Source organism: Mustela nivalis (genome assembly GCF_964662115.1).
Source record: "Mustela nivalis genome assembly, chromosome: 6".
Classification (NCBI taxonomy): domain Eukaryota; kingdom Metazoa; phylum Chordata; class Mammalia; order Carnivora; family Mustelidae; genus Mustela; species Mustela nivalis.
The window spans coordinates 3,292,592-3,308,213 of record NC_139025.1 but is presented as its reverse complement, the minus strand read 5'-3'; the positions used below and the strand labels follow the sequence as shown (position 1 = coordinate 3,308,213).

The 15,622-nt window shown below is 48.4% G+C and overlaps 1 protein-coding gene and 1 long non-coding RNA gene across 4 annotated transcripts; one reads left to right on the top strand and one right to left on the bottom strand.

The window, feature by feature from the left end:
* Nucleotides 1–2,991, bottom strand: LOC309868063. Its single transcript, XR_014313486.1, has 2 exons — nt 2,357–2,991; nt 1–953 (listed from the first exon to the last, which is right to left on the bottom strand). It is a non-coding gene; the product is annotated as an uncharacterized lncRNA (long non-coding RNA).
* Nucleotides 2,992–3,103: 112 nt separating this feature from the next.
* Nucleotides 3,104–12,370, top strand: EIF5 (eukaryotic translation initiation factor 5). 3 transcript variants are annotated; one of them, XM_082737522.1, is made up of 12 exons: nt 3,104–3,543; nt 3,678–3,887; nt 4,810–5,089; nt 5,200–5,281; nt 5,557–5,729; nt 5,934–6,045; nt 7,233–7,375; nt 7,995–8,153; nt 8,467–8,628; nt 8,910–9,074; nt 9,421–9,555; nt 10,149–12,370. In XM_082737522.1, the coding sequence occupies exons 3-12, from the start codon at nt 5,018–5,020 to the stop codon at nt 10,236–10,238; spliced, it is 1,293 nt and encodes a 430-aa protein (XP_082593648.1). In that variant the 5' UTR covers nt 3,104–3,543; nt 3,678–3,887; nt 4,810–5,017; the 3' UTR covers nt 10,239–12,370. The 3 variants fall into 3 exon arrangements, with proteins under 3 accessions (XP_082593648.1, XP_082593649.1, XP_082593650.1); XM_082737523.1 differs by lacking the exon at nt 3,678–3,887 and having other exon boundaries at nt 3,113–3,543; XM_082737524.1 differs by lacking the exons at nt 3,104–3,543; nt 3,678–3,887 and adding an exon at nt 4,185–4,312.
* The last annotated feature ends 3,252 nt before the right edge of the window (nt 12,371–15,622 follow it).

Here is a 15,622-nt window from a genome sequence, read left to right as displayed (position 1 = left end):
AAGTATTGGGAGGCTGGGAGGGGCCTGTCACAGAGGCAGGGAGGCATCCTGCCTGGAGGGTTGGAGATTTCAGGAAGGGGGCAAGCTTCCTGTGGGGTCCAGCAGGCGGAGAGCTGCGGTCCCCTGAGCACGGCTGGCAATGTGGGCGGGGCCTGTGTCCCAGCCACTCAGACATGCTCAATATCGGTGCGTTAGAGTACCATGGTTTAGGACACTGGCTTTTTTTTTTTTCCAGATTATTTATTTATTTATTTGACAGAGAGAGAGAACAAGCAGGGGGAGCAGCAGAGGGAGCAGGGCCAACGCGGGGCTCGATCCCAGGACCCTGAGATCATGACCTGGGCTGAAGGCAGAGGCTTAACCTACTGAGCCACCCAGGCGCCCCAGGACACTGGCTTTCAACACAGCCAATGCCTTTGACTGCCTCCGTACTCATCAGATAACCTGCAGTTCCCTCCCAGCGGCTCGGAATGTCTACTCTATGCACAACCTCGGTGACAGGCTGGCGCTGGAAGAAAAACCACGCGCATCCCCTGTAACTCATCCCCAAGCTGGGGAGTCAGAATAACGAAGAGTGTGCAGCTTCAGCAGTGCGCTGGAGGTTGGCGGTAGCTAAGAGGGGGAAGTCACTGAGGCCAGCTGTCCAACCAGACAGCCCACCACAGAGGGCAACGTGCTGGTCCCTCAGGGGCCCGCATCTCAGAACCACAAGGTTCTCTCCGTCCAGGAAGACTTGATCTTGCTTGAGGGGGCAAATTCATGCTAAACAGAACAGACCCGTTTCTGAATAACCGCAAGGCTGACTTACCGACTCCCCTTCTCAGCGGCTATTCCTGCCTGTCATCCAAGGGAGGCCGGCGCAGAAATGTGTACTTCGGGCACTCATTGGACGACGATTCCAAGGGCACCAAGTGCCCATTACTTAGCGAACGGTGAGCACCTGACTGGGGGAACTGCAGCCAAATGAGGCGGGGAGTCAGAAGTAGGAAGCAGAATTGTGCAATGAGCCTGGCGTCAAGCTAGAGTTCAAACACCGTCCACCATTTATTAGACAGGTGACTTTGAGAAAATTAACCTTCCCGACTCTTTCCTCACCTGTAAAATGGGACTAACAACACTCCCTCACATGGTTGTTTAAGGATTAAATAGGGTTACACCTGAAACTGCCTAGATTTACGTATGTTTATGTTTACTTGTGAATGCGGGGTCATGTAATGGTTAAGGGAACAGACTCTGGGGTCAGAGCTCGGCTTAAATTCCAGCTCTGTCACTTACTAGCATGTGATCTTGCGCAAGTTGCTTGATTTTCTTCCACTAAGCTTCCGTTTGCTTATTTGTAAAATAGGAATAAAAATTCTCCATAGGAGCTAGGAAGTAAATAAGAGAGTGTATTCAAAGCACTAAGCGAATTCCTATGCTATGAGAAGCATTCAATAGATGGTAAGGTTAACAATAATTTTTTTAAATTGTCCCTCATTAGAGACAAATGAGTGGTACACCTGCTAAAAATTAAATTTAAAGTTAGTACAAACTTTTTGAATGAAATTAAATATGGGGCCATCAAAAATACCTGGCCCCAAATAATAACAACTCACCTGGTATTTAGCTTAATTAAAAACCCATTCTGGGCGTGCCTGGGTGGCTCAGTCATTAAGTGTCTACCTTAGGCTCAAGTCATGATCTCAGAGTCCTGGGATTGAGCCCCACATCGGGCTCTCTTCTCAGTGGGGAGTCTGTTTCTCCCACTTCCTCCTTCCCTGCTTGTTTCCTCTCTGTCTCTCCATCAAATAAACAAATAAAATCTTTTTTTTTTAAGATTTTATTTGTTTATTTGGTGGGGGGGGCATGGTTCCCTGCTGAGCAGGGAGCTCCTTGTGGGGCTCGATCCCAGGACCTTGAGATCACGACCTGAGCTGAAGGCAGCGGCTTAACCCACTGAGCCACCCAGGCGCCCCAATAAATAAATAAAATCTTAAAAAAAATTTTTTTCTGACCAGGCCAGCCCCTCACTTCAGACTAGTTTCATACCCATATTTTCCAACAGTTTCTAAAACAGTGTCACTTGTGTGCAAAAATGCCCATGTTTCGGAACGGCTAGGTCACGCTACATGCTGACCCAGGCGCAGCTTGTCCGGGTCTACCTTTCCCATTGACCTGGTGGGCATCGGGTACTCCGAAAGCGTTAGGCACGCGGTCCACCACGCATACAGCGTGTGGGCATCGCATTCGCTCCTGCAGGAAGGACACAAGTTCCCTCCATTCTGGACCGCCCCTTTGATCTAGTAACTTCCCCACCCACTTACAAAGCTTGTAAATCCTGGAAGAATATCCTCAACTTTGGTAAAAAGCAACATACCTTTCAGTTCCAACTCTCTTGCATACAGGAGTGGGCGAACAATGGGCAGCCCCTCACCCGCCTCATCCTGACCTCAACAGCTGCTTCCAGCCCGGGAAACCGCCCTCCGCCCCGTTCGGCTCTAGGTTTTACCGCCGCCAGCATGTCTGCAACCGTCGCGACGGGCTCTGGGCGCGCTTTCACCGCCGCAGTCGCCCGCTGAAACCGAATACCCGTTTCTGCCATCGCCTCCGCGGGAGGAGGACCGCAGAGGCTCTCCGGTCAGCGGCGAGGAACGCCTGCTCCGGCTACGCTCTGCCCCGCAAGGCGGCCACAATTTATTAACGGGGGAGGTGGGTCCCGGGAACGGTGCCCCAATGAGACGTGTGCTTCGCGCCAAGTCACGGCGCACCGCGCTTCCCGGAGGGCCCCGGGGTCCCGGGGTCCCGAGCTCATCCGGGGCTCCCTCCTCGGGGAGCGGGTGCTCGGAGTGCCAAGCCCCGCCAGGCCTGCGGGCCCGGGGCCGAGAGGCCGGGCGCGCGGGCGGGGGGCCGCACCACGACCCTGTCCAGGGGACACCGGACCCCGCTTCGGAGGAAAGACCAGCAGTCGGGGCGAAAGGCCCGGGCCCCGCAGTCACCACAGCGCACCCAGGCCTCGCGAGGGGGAAGAAGCACAACTTCCTCCGAGAAGCCCGACGGGGACGGGAGGCGCGTCCCCAGCGGCCGGAAGAGGCAGGGAGGACCGCCCCCGCCCCGCCCCCGGGCGAGGCGGAGCCCCCGCCGCGACGGGGAACTCGGCTGGAGCGCGGCCAGGTCCAGGCGACGGGGGAGGGGAACCAACCGCCATCTTCCCCCCCGCCCCCGCGCTCAAACCGACACAGTGTGGCCCAGCGGCCAACCCCCTGCCGCGGCCGGCCGGCTCTCGCGAGACCGCGAAGGCCTCTGGGAAAGGCGGGGGAGGGGAGGGCAGGGGAACGAACCCGGGACCCGGGGACTGGGGGCTGGCTGAGGCGGCGAGAGGAGCCTCAGGAAGCAGAAGGGGCGGAGAAAGAGACGACTGACGTGGCAAGTGGCCAATCACGAGCGAGGTCGCGCACGCCTCGGGCCAACGAGCGGAGCAGCCTGCTGCGGGGGGCGGGCGCTGGGGCCGAGGGTAGCTTGAGCGCGGCGGCGGCGTTGTTCAGTCAGAGCGAGAACATTCCAGAGGTGAGTCCGGTGAAGGGGCGGCGGCCCCGCGCCCCCTCCCCAGTCCTCCCCGCCCCCTCGACCCCCGCGGGCCGCTGGCTGGCGGGGAAGGCGCCCCGACGCCCGCGGCTCACGGCGCCGTCTTTCCGCGCCAGGTCGCCAGGCCCCGGGCGCTGAAGGGTGTGGACCCCGGACGTCGCTGGGACAGCCCCTCCCCGCTGCTCGGCGGCGCCTGGCCCGGCCGCTGCTCGCTGCGTGCTCCGCCGCCTCCGCCGCCCCTCCTCGGACTCGGGTTCACACGCGCCTCACTTCATCCCAGTCCCGGGCGAGCAGCGTTGGGTTTATGTCTTTATTTGACGAAAACGGTGAGTCCGCGGGCGGGCCGGCGGGGAGATGGCGGCCGCACAAGATGGCGGCGCGCCGCGTGACCCGCGCGCGCGTGTGGCGCAGTTCGGGCGGGCGGGCGGGCCGGCCCCGCGCCCCCGCCGCCCTGCCCTCCGCCCCGGCCCCCGCCCCTCTCCGCCTCCCCCGTCCACCCCCCCTCCTCCGCCCCGGTCCCCTCCCCCCGCCGGGCCCGGCCCCTCCCCCGCCCCGCGGGAGCGCGCCGCGCGGGCTGACTCAGGCCCCATTGCTGCATTCATGAGTCATCGCCCGCGCGGGGGCGGGGGCGGCCCGGGCCGGCGCCCCTCGGCCGCTTTCGTTTCCCCCGGCGCGCCGAGGCCGGGGGGCGCGCATGGCGGGGTCGCTGACCCGGGCCGAGCGACCGGTGGCCATGGGCACCGGAGCGAAGGTCGAGTGCGTGCGCGCGCGGAGCGGGGACGGGAGGCGCGGGGGCGACCGCGCTCGGTCGTTGCCCCCGCGGTCCGTGCGCACTTCCGCGAGACGCCGTGTCCTGGGCCGGGCCAGGGCCTCCCCGAGCGCGGCCGGGTGCTGGACACGGCCTGAGCGGGGAGGCTGGGAAGTGTGTTCGTAGCCGAGGCCGGGTCTGCGGGGAAGAGGTCGTGGCCCTTGCGTCCGCGGATGTGGCGATGTGGCCGCGCCCCCGAAGCGATCCTTGGCCGGGCGGACGCAGCGCAGTTGGGAGTGTGGCGGCTCCCGGCTGGAGGCCCGTCCTGGTCCACGCGGAGCCCCTTTCTGTTGCGACAGGTGTTCCGTGTTCGAGGAGAGTGTTCGCGGCGCCTCCCGCGAACCGGGGTGCTTCGTGGGGTCACCGGGAGGCGAAGGGAGGCTTCCTCCGCGGGGATCCCGCTAAGCGTCGGGGCTTGTGTGCTCTTCCTTCTCTTGCAGAGCTGTTGCGCAGCCATTGGTACCTGTATTGGGGACACATAGCATACAAGCAAGAAGCCTACAGCCTCAGTGGCGAAAATTTTTTCATGTCAGAGACCGAGAACTCTTGCAGTCGTTTATGTCATCCCTTCTTCTCCAGACAGAAGATACCAAAAAGTTGCAATCAAAGATCTCTTCATCTTATTGATAAAGCCACTAATAAGCCAAAATGTCTGTCAATGTCAACCGCAGTGTGTCAGACCAGTTCTATCGCTACAAGATGCCCCGTCTGATTGCCAAGGTAATACCCATCTTGGGTTTCGTTTTGAGGCCTAAGCTCTTTGGCTAGAATCTTGAAGATTGCACCTCTTGGGGTAGATAATGCAAAATTAAAGTTATTTTTTTCTTTAGGTTGAGGGCAAAGGAAATGGTATCAAGACAGTTATAGTCAACATGGTTGACGTTGCAAAGGCGCTTAATCGGCCTCCAACGTGTAAGTAACGCTTAAGAGGAGTCTGACAAAGCATAGTGTGTCACTGTGGTCATGACGGACTTGGATCTGTGTGATTGGAGTGAGTTGTATGCTCGTGTGCTTCAGGGTTAAGTGGAATCTTGGGCTGGAAAACCAGCTGGTTAGTTCCTGTTGGTAAACAAAGCTGCTCAACCCGTTTTAACCCGGTATAAAAATATAAGGGAGTTATATTTGTATAAGGGTGAATGAGTAGTAGAACATCCAGATAATAAATCTTCCCCCCCCCCCCCCAATAGATCCCACCAAATATTTTGGTTGTGAGCTGGGAGCACAGACCCAGTTTGATGTTAAGAATGACCGTTACATTGTCAATGGATCTCATGAGGCGAATAAGCTGCAAGACATGTTGGATGGATTCATTAAAAAATTTGTTCTCTGTCCTGAGTGTGAGAATCCTGAAACAGAGCTGGTGAGTCTTTCTGAGGAAAAACTGCATATCTCCTTTTGTGGTCAGTCTTTGATATCACCACATGTATGTTCCTGAGAAGGCAGAGCAAACTTAATTGCAAACAGGTTGTGTAAAGCAGCAAATTTTTTAAATTATTTAACATCTTGTTTTTTACAAAATTTGTTGTAGTTTATAGATGACTGACTTGTTTTTACTCTTTGGCAGCATGTCAATCCAAAGAAGCAAACAATAGGTAATTCTTGTAAAGCCTGTGGCTATCGAGGCATGCTTGACACACATCATAAACTCTGCACGTTCATTCTCAAAAACCCACCTGGTAAGTCTTTGTGAAGAACTTGAAGGATTTTAATGTGAGGCAGCTGATCATTGGAAAAAATGGAAGCTTTTTTGCTGTTGTGAAACTACACTATAAGGAATGTCCCAATTTTTGTGCCTTGTTCTGTTGAGTCTATAACTTTGAAAAACATACCATTCAGGGTGAGAACAGGCTACAACTTAAACTCTGCAGTGTTGTCCATTTTATCTTTCCTGAAATTTTATTTACTTGAGAGAAAGCTTGCATGAGAGAGAGAAGCAGACTCCCGCAGAGCTAGGAGCCTGATGTGGGATTCTGTCCCAGGACTCCGGGACCATGACCCAAGCTGAAGGGCACCCAGGTGCCCTGTGTTTTCAGTTTCCAAGATCTGTCCTTTTAGAATAGGTGGAATGGATATTGTAAAACAGGAGTGCCTCCGTGGCTCTGTCTGTTGAGCATCTGCTTTTGGCTGGGGTCAAGCCCTGCATCAGGCTCCCTGCTTAATGGGTATGTGCTGCTGCTGCTGCTCCTTTTGTGTGCATACATGCAAGTGTGTTCTCTCTCTCTCTCAAATATTTTTTTAAAAATAAATAAAATTAGGATCCCAGGAAACAATCCACTTCTGGAACACGGTGTTTTATGAATCAGGGTCCTGGCTCATTAAGCCCAAGTGGCTTTAGAACATTGCAAGCAACACTCTGTGGCAGACGATGGAAGTTGTCTGACACAATTTAAGCTTGCTATAGCAATAAAGTCTAACCTATTCCAGTGTTCTCCTCCATGAGACCAACTGTTATATAGACTTAGACAGTGTTAACAGCTCTGGACTAAAGTGCTCTGGACTAAAGTGGAGTTGAGAAGTGCTCATGTTTAGGTTCACGGGGGACGAGAGAGTCAGGAGTGCCAGCCTTCACTAAGCTGCTCATTTTCTGAGATACCACCACTTTATGTTAATTTTACTGAACAGTTAATATCTCTGTTCTAGGACATTGGGTCCTTACTCTGAGTTTTTTCAAATAGGAAATGATAGTGGAAGAATTCGGTTTGTGAACCCTAGAATTCTAAGTAGCATTGTTCTTGTGTATGGTTTTCTGAGGGAAGGTTCCAAAGCAAAAGGAAGCAAAGGGTTTTAAATGTCTATGGGAGACAATAAGGTGTACTGTAAACTATAGTATTAAATTTTCACTTCTTTCTTTGTTTTGCTGTAGAGAATAGTGATAGCGGTACAGGGAAGAAAGAAAAGGAAAAGAAAAACCGGAAGGGCAAAGACAAGGAAAATGGTTCTGTGTCCAGCAGTGAGACGCCCCCACCCCCACCACCAAATGAGATCAGTCCTCCTCCGCACGCTGCGGTGAGTGTAGTGGTGAATGTGTGGTGGGCACTAAAGTCGGGTGAAATACAGTACCTGGTGGAATGGGAGAAGAAAGGAAACTTGGGCACCTGGGTGACTTAATTGCTTAAGTGACTGCCTTCAGCTCAGGTCATGATCCTGGAGTCCCACATCAGCTTCCTGCTCGGCAGGGAGTCTGCTGCTCTCATTGTCCCTCCCCACTTCATGAGCAGGTGCGCGCATGTGTGCACTCTCTCAAATAAAAAGAATCCTTTTAGAAAGGGGCAGAGGGGTGCCTGGGTGGCTCAGCAGGTTAAGCCTCTGCCTTTCGGCTCAGGTCATGATCCCAGGGTCCTGGGATCGAGTCCCACACTGGGCTCTCTGCTCAGCAGGCAGCCTGCTTCCTCCTCTCTGCCTGCTTTCTCTGCCTACTTGTAATCTCTGTCAGATAAAACTTAAAAAAATCTTCATTTTAACATTGCAATGGTATCTTGGGTCCCTGGTTATGCGTGGTTGATTAAATTAACGTAGGTCCAATTTATATTTGTGAGAAATGAACCTAGTGCCATTAACATGACGAGATATCAGAAGTATTTTTGTGTTTTTATGGCATTTGACTCCATATACTTGTTCTTGACAGGAAGAAGAGGAGGATGATGATTGGGGGGAGGATACAACTGAGGAAGCTCAAAGACGCAGAATGGATGAAATCAGTGATCATGCAAAAGTTCTGACACTCACTGATGATTTGGAAAGGACTGTTGAAGAGCGGGTCAATATTCTGTTTGATTTCGTTAAGGTAAAATAACTTGGGTCAGTAGCAGCTAAACATTTTCTTGATAAGTTTCAAGCCTTGGGTTTTTGTAAAGGTGTTCGTTACGCTTATTTTCTGGCATGTAACTTTTTTTCCTACAGTATCTTTTCAATACTCAAACTTTTTGTTCAGATACTTCCTAAGGTGGTTCCAGGTACTGTATTGGCATGTGCATTTCATGGGAAAATCCTGAAACCATAATAAATTTGGTAGGGAAAAAAGTCCATGAAAGTGGGGACTAGTATCTCTGGACGAAAATGTGTCTCCATTTCACTGAATTGCTTCCTTTTATTTGCAGAAGAAGAAAGAAGAAGGTATCATTGACTCATCAGACAAAGAAATTGTTGCTGAAGCAGAAAGATTGGATGTAAAAGCCATGGGCCCTCTTGTTTTGACTGAAGTTCTTTTTAATGAGAAGATTAGAGAACAAATTAAGAAATACAGGCGCCATTTCCTACGAGTAAGCAAATTATTTTTAGGTTCATAAATGAGGTTAGAGCTGTGTGACCCTGGGAACTTGTTCTCTGTTATCCTAAAACTGGAGATAATTGACCTATCTTAACAAGCATGGGAATATTTGGAAAATACTGTGTATAGTATCATAGCTAAAGTAGTACCCAGATTTTTATGCATTGACTTTTTGAGCCACTGTTTAAGGCTATATAGCCTTAAGGCACAATCTTGAAGCAATGTGTATACTTAATTAAAACTTTAAAAGCTTGTTAATACATTTATTTCCAGTTTTGTCACAACAACAAAAAAGCTCAACGGTACCTTCTTCACGGTTTGGAGTGTGTGGTAGCAATGCATCAAGCTCAGCTCATTTCCAAGATTCCCCATATCTTGAAGGAGATGTATGATGCAGATCTGTTGGAGGAAGAAGTCATCATCAGCTGGTCAGAAAAGGTGGGGAATAGATAGATACATGCAATCAGATTCTTGAGGATCAGAAGTATTACTGAGATGTTGTTGGGGCAATTTAGGAAGAAGTAACTTCTGATAACTGAGTTTCTGCTACATTGAAATGTAGTCACTGGTATAACGTGTAGGTGATGCCCACTATGGCAGCTTCCTAGTACTAAGGGAAGAAAGTATTTAAACTCCTTGGACTCATTATTAATTGTTGAATAAATGGATCTGTTGAGAAGTCAAGACTAAGATATGACCCAGTCACTTTAAAGAGCTCAGTGTAGGCAGATAAGTTAAATTTTAGATTTCTCCAACTAAAAAAATTGTATTGAACATTTTCTAGGCCTCTAAGAAATATGTCTCAAAAGATCTTGCCAAAGAGATTCGTGTCAAAGCAGAACCGTTTATAAAATGGTTGAAGGAAGCAGAGGAGGAATCTTCTGGTGGTGAAGAAGATGATGAAGATGAGAATATTGAGGTGAACTGTGTTAGGGTTTGGGATTTGAAAATAATAATTGGGTAATTTGAAATTTCAAGATGCAGCAGAACGTGGTCTCAATAATTTGGGAATTTAACATGTTAATATAAAGGGCTAGGGATATCTTTCCTGCCCCTAGACATGATCGTAAGTAGACTACGAATTTTCAAAGGAGTATTAGTATAGGTTGAGTATACACGTGCTAGTTGTCCATAAAAATTAAGATGCTATCTGGCTGAGAGAGACCTTAAGAGAATTTAGTATTCAGAGAGAACTTAGTTTTCAAATAACAAAAACTTGTGCAAAGTGATGGCTCTGGGACACCTGGGTGGTTTGGTTGGCTAAGCATCCATCCCACTCTTGATTTCCTCTCAGGGTTTTGAGATCAAGCCCTGTGAAATCTGTGAAGCTTCCTTGGGATTTTCTACCTCTGCTGCCACTTGTGCTCCCCCTGCCCACATGCACAGTTTCTCAAAAAAGATGGCTGTGTTTGGGTACTTTTTCCTCCCTTGTTGACCATTGATTTATATTATTAATTTTATAAACAGGTTCATTGGGATAAAGATTTACAATAAATAAAATTGTTTTACCAGGTGGTATATTCGAAGACTGCCAGTGTACCTAAAGTTGAAGCTGTGAAGTCTGACAACAAGGATGATGACATTGATATTGATGCCATTTAAAGGGGTGCGTGCAGCCCAGCTTAACAGTGTAATGCTGCGAATCTTTCTGCAACATCAGCCAGAAGTGCAACATGTATGTGCAAAAGCTAAAACGGCTTAACATCATGCTACACTTTCTACTAAAAATGTATTGCTGTGAGTGGTCTGTAATTAAGCCCAACAAGACATCTAGGGAGTCCATACACCTATCAGTGAGCAGATATAGTTTGCTTATTTATAGCATGTTTCTTTTTGAAAAATTAGTGGTGGACACATTTGGATCACATTTATACAGTTAAATAAAGATTTGATTTTTGGTCATTCTTCAGATTTTGGCTTTGAATGACTTAAGCTGAAATGGCTCCTTTTTAAAAAACACTGCACCATCATTAACCTGATAAGATTTTTGGAGCCTGTTAGATTTTGTTAGATGCTGAAACTGTAAAGAATGTCTTCAGCAGAATGTAAACATAAGCTTATGTATAATTATCTTAATCAGCCATTGAGAAATACAGTACTTTCAAGCGTTCAGTCCCTCAGATTGGCATCTGGTAATGTACATTCTTCCCATGCTGAGGTGGACTGATAATCAAATGGCAGTGCAACATCGTTATCTTACTGAGAAGTAAAAATGACCTGAGTGTCCTATAAATAATTTTAAGAGCAGGTTTTGAAACTTGAATTGTGTTTTTTCAGTTCGTGTATACTTACCCCAAATTGTAGTCTTTGGAGTCATGTGCATTGCACGTTGGATGAGCCAGGGGAATTCTTACATTAACAAGCATTTTATGTGTATGTAGCTGTTGCTTTGTACTGACTGGGAAAATTCTGAAACTAGGGTGTGATTATATAGTAAGCTATGATTTTATTTGGGGGAAGCAGGAAAAGGTGCACTTAATCTCTAGCAAAAACTGCGCATAATTTTTCAACTTTTGTTATGATTTAATTTCAGAATATTAAGGGCATACTGTATCTTTTCATTGTGGATTTTCTCCTGATAATATGGTTTGTTCTTTAATGCCTTTTACATGTGGATACTTAGCTTATGCTTTTTAGGCTTTGGTTGCTATCTTGCCAAAATAAGTGTTACCGTGTCTCAGACTTGATTTCCCCCTCCCCCCAAAATGTCTTATTTAAAAGACGCTAAAAGCGTACTTCAAGTTAAAGCCTATATTTTGGTGTAAGACTAAAGGTGTTTTTTATTTCACATTGACTATATCAGACACCCAAGAAGTCTGATGGTGGCCACTGAATGCAGGTGATCAGGGCCTGACCCCAGCCCATCCTGAGAGTTAGATTTAGAAATAATTTATTGGTGAATTCGGCTTAATTAGCTGATCCAAACTCAAGTGGTATGGGTTATGGCTGTATCTGAGAGATCATCTTCAAAGGAAAAACTTGCACAAAGTACAGTGGGAATCAATCCAGAGGGTTAATTTTATTGGAAGCGCTGTCTTACATCATTCACCTTTCTTTTGTGATCCATTTTTACAGATTATAATGAGACCTTAATATAATGTATGTAAGAATTTTTCACATTGGAAATTATACAAACATTTGATACAATAAAACCTTGTTAGCTTGATATTTCAAGGAGGTAAAAATCAAGTAGTCTTACTGGAGACCTACAAATCCGTCCCCGTCCTTTCCCTGCCCCCTACCTTTTGATCGATTTTGATGAGTGAAGCAGAAGCACCTACCTGGAGGGAATGTGCTTTGTCACACGAAAGATGAAATTTTTACAAATTACATCTCACTGAGGTTTCACATTCTTTGCTGTAGGCCAGTTTGTTTTCATCATCTTGAAGTCGTCTAGGAGATCCTGGTGACCTAAGCCAAGCTGCATTCAACATACCCAATGTCAAGCTGATAGGGTTCTGTTACAGTTGGGGTTGTTTGTTTTTTTTGTTTGTTTTTCCTTTCTTTAACCTGAAGGAAAACCTGTTTGGGGCTTCTAAACATTAAAGAAAAAATTTTGGCTTAGACTAGTATTCAGTCTGGTGCCAAACTTCAGTGGAATTCAAATCCACATAATAGGAGTTTTACCCGTAGAGGCTGTCCTAATAAATTAACCCTTCACTTTGATCTATTCAGTGGTCTTAAAATTTCGTTTCAAACAGCTACATTACTTGATTAAAACAATGTTAAAATTATATTTTGTCTCTGCTTTAATATTAAAATTAATCTAGATTCTTATTTTATAAGATTGAAGCATTGAACTCGCCGTATTTTGTAGCTGCTGCTTTGGATTTGTGTTGGGGTGTTCCCTTCTGTGGGTCCCAGCCTCGCTCAGAAAAACGGACGCCGTGCTCATTACTGTGGGTCAGTGATGTTCTGTAGGTCTCGTATCCTTGTTCTGTAGCTAACTGCAAACTGAAAAGGTCTGTCTTAATCTGACTTTTTGAAATCTTGATGGGTGCTTGCTCTAGAGAATAGAGATGTCAGGTATATAGTTGTGTAATAGATCTCTGATTAAGGGAAATGGAGGAGATTGCTTTCCAACAAGATTTTACTGAAATTGATGGACCTGTAGGTCTAAAGGCTGGAGCAGGGAAGGGAGTATAAGTGCTCAGGGCTTTTCTTGTCAGGCTGTGTTGCAGTTTCCGCCATTGTTTACTCCAGTGTACTAATCCCTGAGTAAAGCCCTTTGGCTTGAAGATAACTTAGAAATGAAAGCTGGCACCTCTGAAAGAATGGAAAATAGAGAAGGGTATACTGGTGCATGCCCAGTGAGCCACCTTCCTGGATTTTTCATTTGTTGTGTTGATCCTCATTGTGATCTGAGATACATACTGTTATCCCGAGATCATCATCTAATCTGACTCCTGTGCCCAGCCACTTTGTCCTGCACTGCAGAGATAAAGATACGTTTAAAATCAAAATGAAAGGATTCTGCTGGAATCTACTTAGAGCTTCAGCACAACAGTGCAACCATAATTGAGATTAAAATTTTTTTTAACAGTTCTGCAAACGATCCTTAGTGGACTCCGATAGCTACAGTTTGATCTGCCCGCACTCTAGAGTAACCCAGAAATGCAGAGTTGGCCCATGTCACGTTGTCCTGTGGATTGTTCTTCAGACGTGGCAGCCCAGTGGACCACTATGGTTCCTTAAGGCACTCTCAGTACCAGGACGCGGTACCGGTACTCCATACAGTGCGTTTATTTCTCTGACCTGTCCCTACATAGACCTTGACTCTTTAGAATTGACAGGACATAAAGTGGAGTCATGTGGAGAAATGACTTGGCAGAGTTCTCAGATCGGGCTTACATAGTCTTCAGAGTCTGACCTTGTGAGCCTTTGTTCTTTAGAAGATTGGGGGCCTGGGTTTTGTGTCCACCTGCAGTAGAGTTCTGTACTCCACAAACTTACCATCTGATTGTTCGCAGCCAGAAAATGGAACCAGATTATAATTCTTGTGTGCTAGAATATGGGGATGATTGCTAGCTACATGAAGAGAATTTTTCCTCAGAACCTAGACCAGGAGAATATGGTGTTGGGCTCTTAGAGCTAACCAGTAGGGTCTCTTGCCCCAGTCCCTGCCTTTGGGATGTTACTCAGTGACCTACTCACTTGGGCTTTGGAATCAGACCTGGATTCTGGCCAGGGCCTCTCTAGATTGCACGTCTCCCTAATGGGATGGTAACTTCTCTGTGCAGCACTTGAAATTCTGATGGAAGCCCAATACTGCAGTCCATGGAGGTGTTAGCTGGGTTCGGGCAGTTATAGAAAATTGGCCCGTCTGGGATATGGCAAGATAGTGTGCGCTGGGACCTCCAGACATCGGGAGCAGGAATCCGAGTAGACTGAGGAGAGCATTGGGTAGCTAAGTTATTTTTGGCTCGGGAGCAGTTAGGAGGTAGTCCAGTGTTTACAAAGCTCTCCGTGTGCCCTAGGTGGGTGTCAAGAGCGACACTTGACACAGTCCATGGTTTCTGCTGGGATCCCATAATAGCTGCAAATACCACCTAAACCAGTAGCCAGTTCAACCTGTCTCCCATCTAACACATTGAGTTAGCTGACAAGCTCCCCAGAGTGGAGACGACTGTCCTGGGGTCCTGTGGCACACCCACAGGCTGGACCCCCCAACATTTCTGCCTAAGCTAATGCTCTGCACCTTCCAGATTTCTTGCCCTGTGGGGGACTTAACACAGATGAGGAAGAACTTTCTGATCGATGGGCTGGTCTGTGCAGGAAAGACAGGGTGGCAGCTGGCAGGGTCTTCACCTTAGTGTGTGGTGACACTGCTGAAGGGGCTAGAGCCCTCAGGAGCCGTCTGCTCCAGACTGGGAAGCAGGGTCTCCCAGGGACCTGACACCATCCCCTCAGGCATCCTGGCAGATCCCCTGAGCTCCCGACCTGCCTCAGACCTTGAATAAATTTGCAGTTGGTCCAGCTTTGTCCCTGCTCTGTAGGAGTTCCCAGACCAACACACACAGGATGGGGATAGAACTTGAGAGAGGAAATGACTGGGCACTTCAGGACTGCCTGAATTTAGAAGCATCTCTGAGGTTGAGTATGAGGAGAAATTTGGGCGGGAAGAGGAGGGGAGCATGTCTGGAGAGGGATCGGTTCCCTGTGGATGAGGCTGTAGGCAGGGAGGCCTTCTGCACGCTCCAGGCTTAGAATGGGGCCTTGTGACAGTAGGAAACAGTGTGCATCGTGCTGCTTTGGCAGCGGAGCCACTGGGAATCACGGCTTGGAGAGGGCAGCCCGGTGGCTGACAGCCAGCAGCTGCTGTGAGGGGTGGGCTAGTAAAGACAGGGATGCATTGCTACCCTGAGAAGGTTGGAGGCCCCAAACGGCTTTAGCTGCTTTGAAGGCACAGTGTCCCAGATTGAAGAGCACAGACCCAAGTCCCCATCCCAAAGGCAAAATCTGAGAACCCAGCAGTGCTGGAACTTCACCCTTGAGGCCAGATCTCCCATTTCAGGTATAATCTAAAAGCTAGTGTTACTGGAATCTGTTGCTTAAGTCCCAATTTTTATTTTCTTTTTTCCCCGAAGATCTTGTCGCAGCACAGCAGGGCGGGCAGCAGGCAGAGGGAGAAGCAGGCTCCCCACTGAGCGAAGGCCCCATTGCCGGTCTTGAGGTCAGCATGCTGGAGGGTCTCTGGAGGTTCAGGGCCTGAGTGGGCACAGGGTTTTTCTTTTCTAGACTGCAGGTTGGGGACCTCAAACTCAGAAGAAGAGTATCTTCAGGTGTAACCACAAGTCGTAAATGTGAAGTTCTCGATAAAGAACTTTCTCCAGATGTAGAGAAGAGGATGGTTCTCCAATGAGTCTCGTGATCATGGAATTGCTGGGAACCTTGCACAAGTCCAGCTTTGTAGAGATATTGTGGCATCCGAGGCACTGCCCACTTGTCTGCTCTCTTGGTTTTTTCTTTTCCTACTACCCATAAAC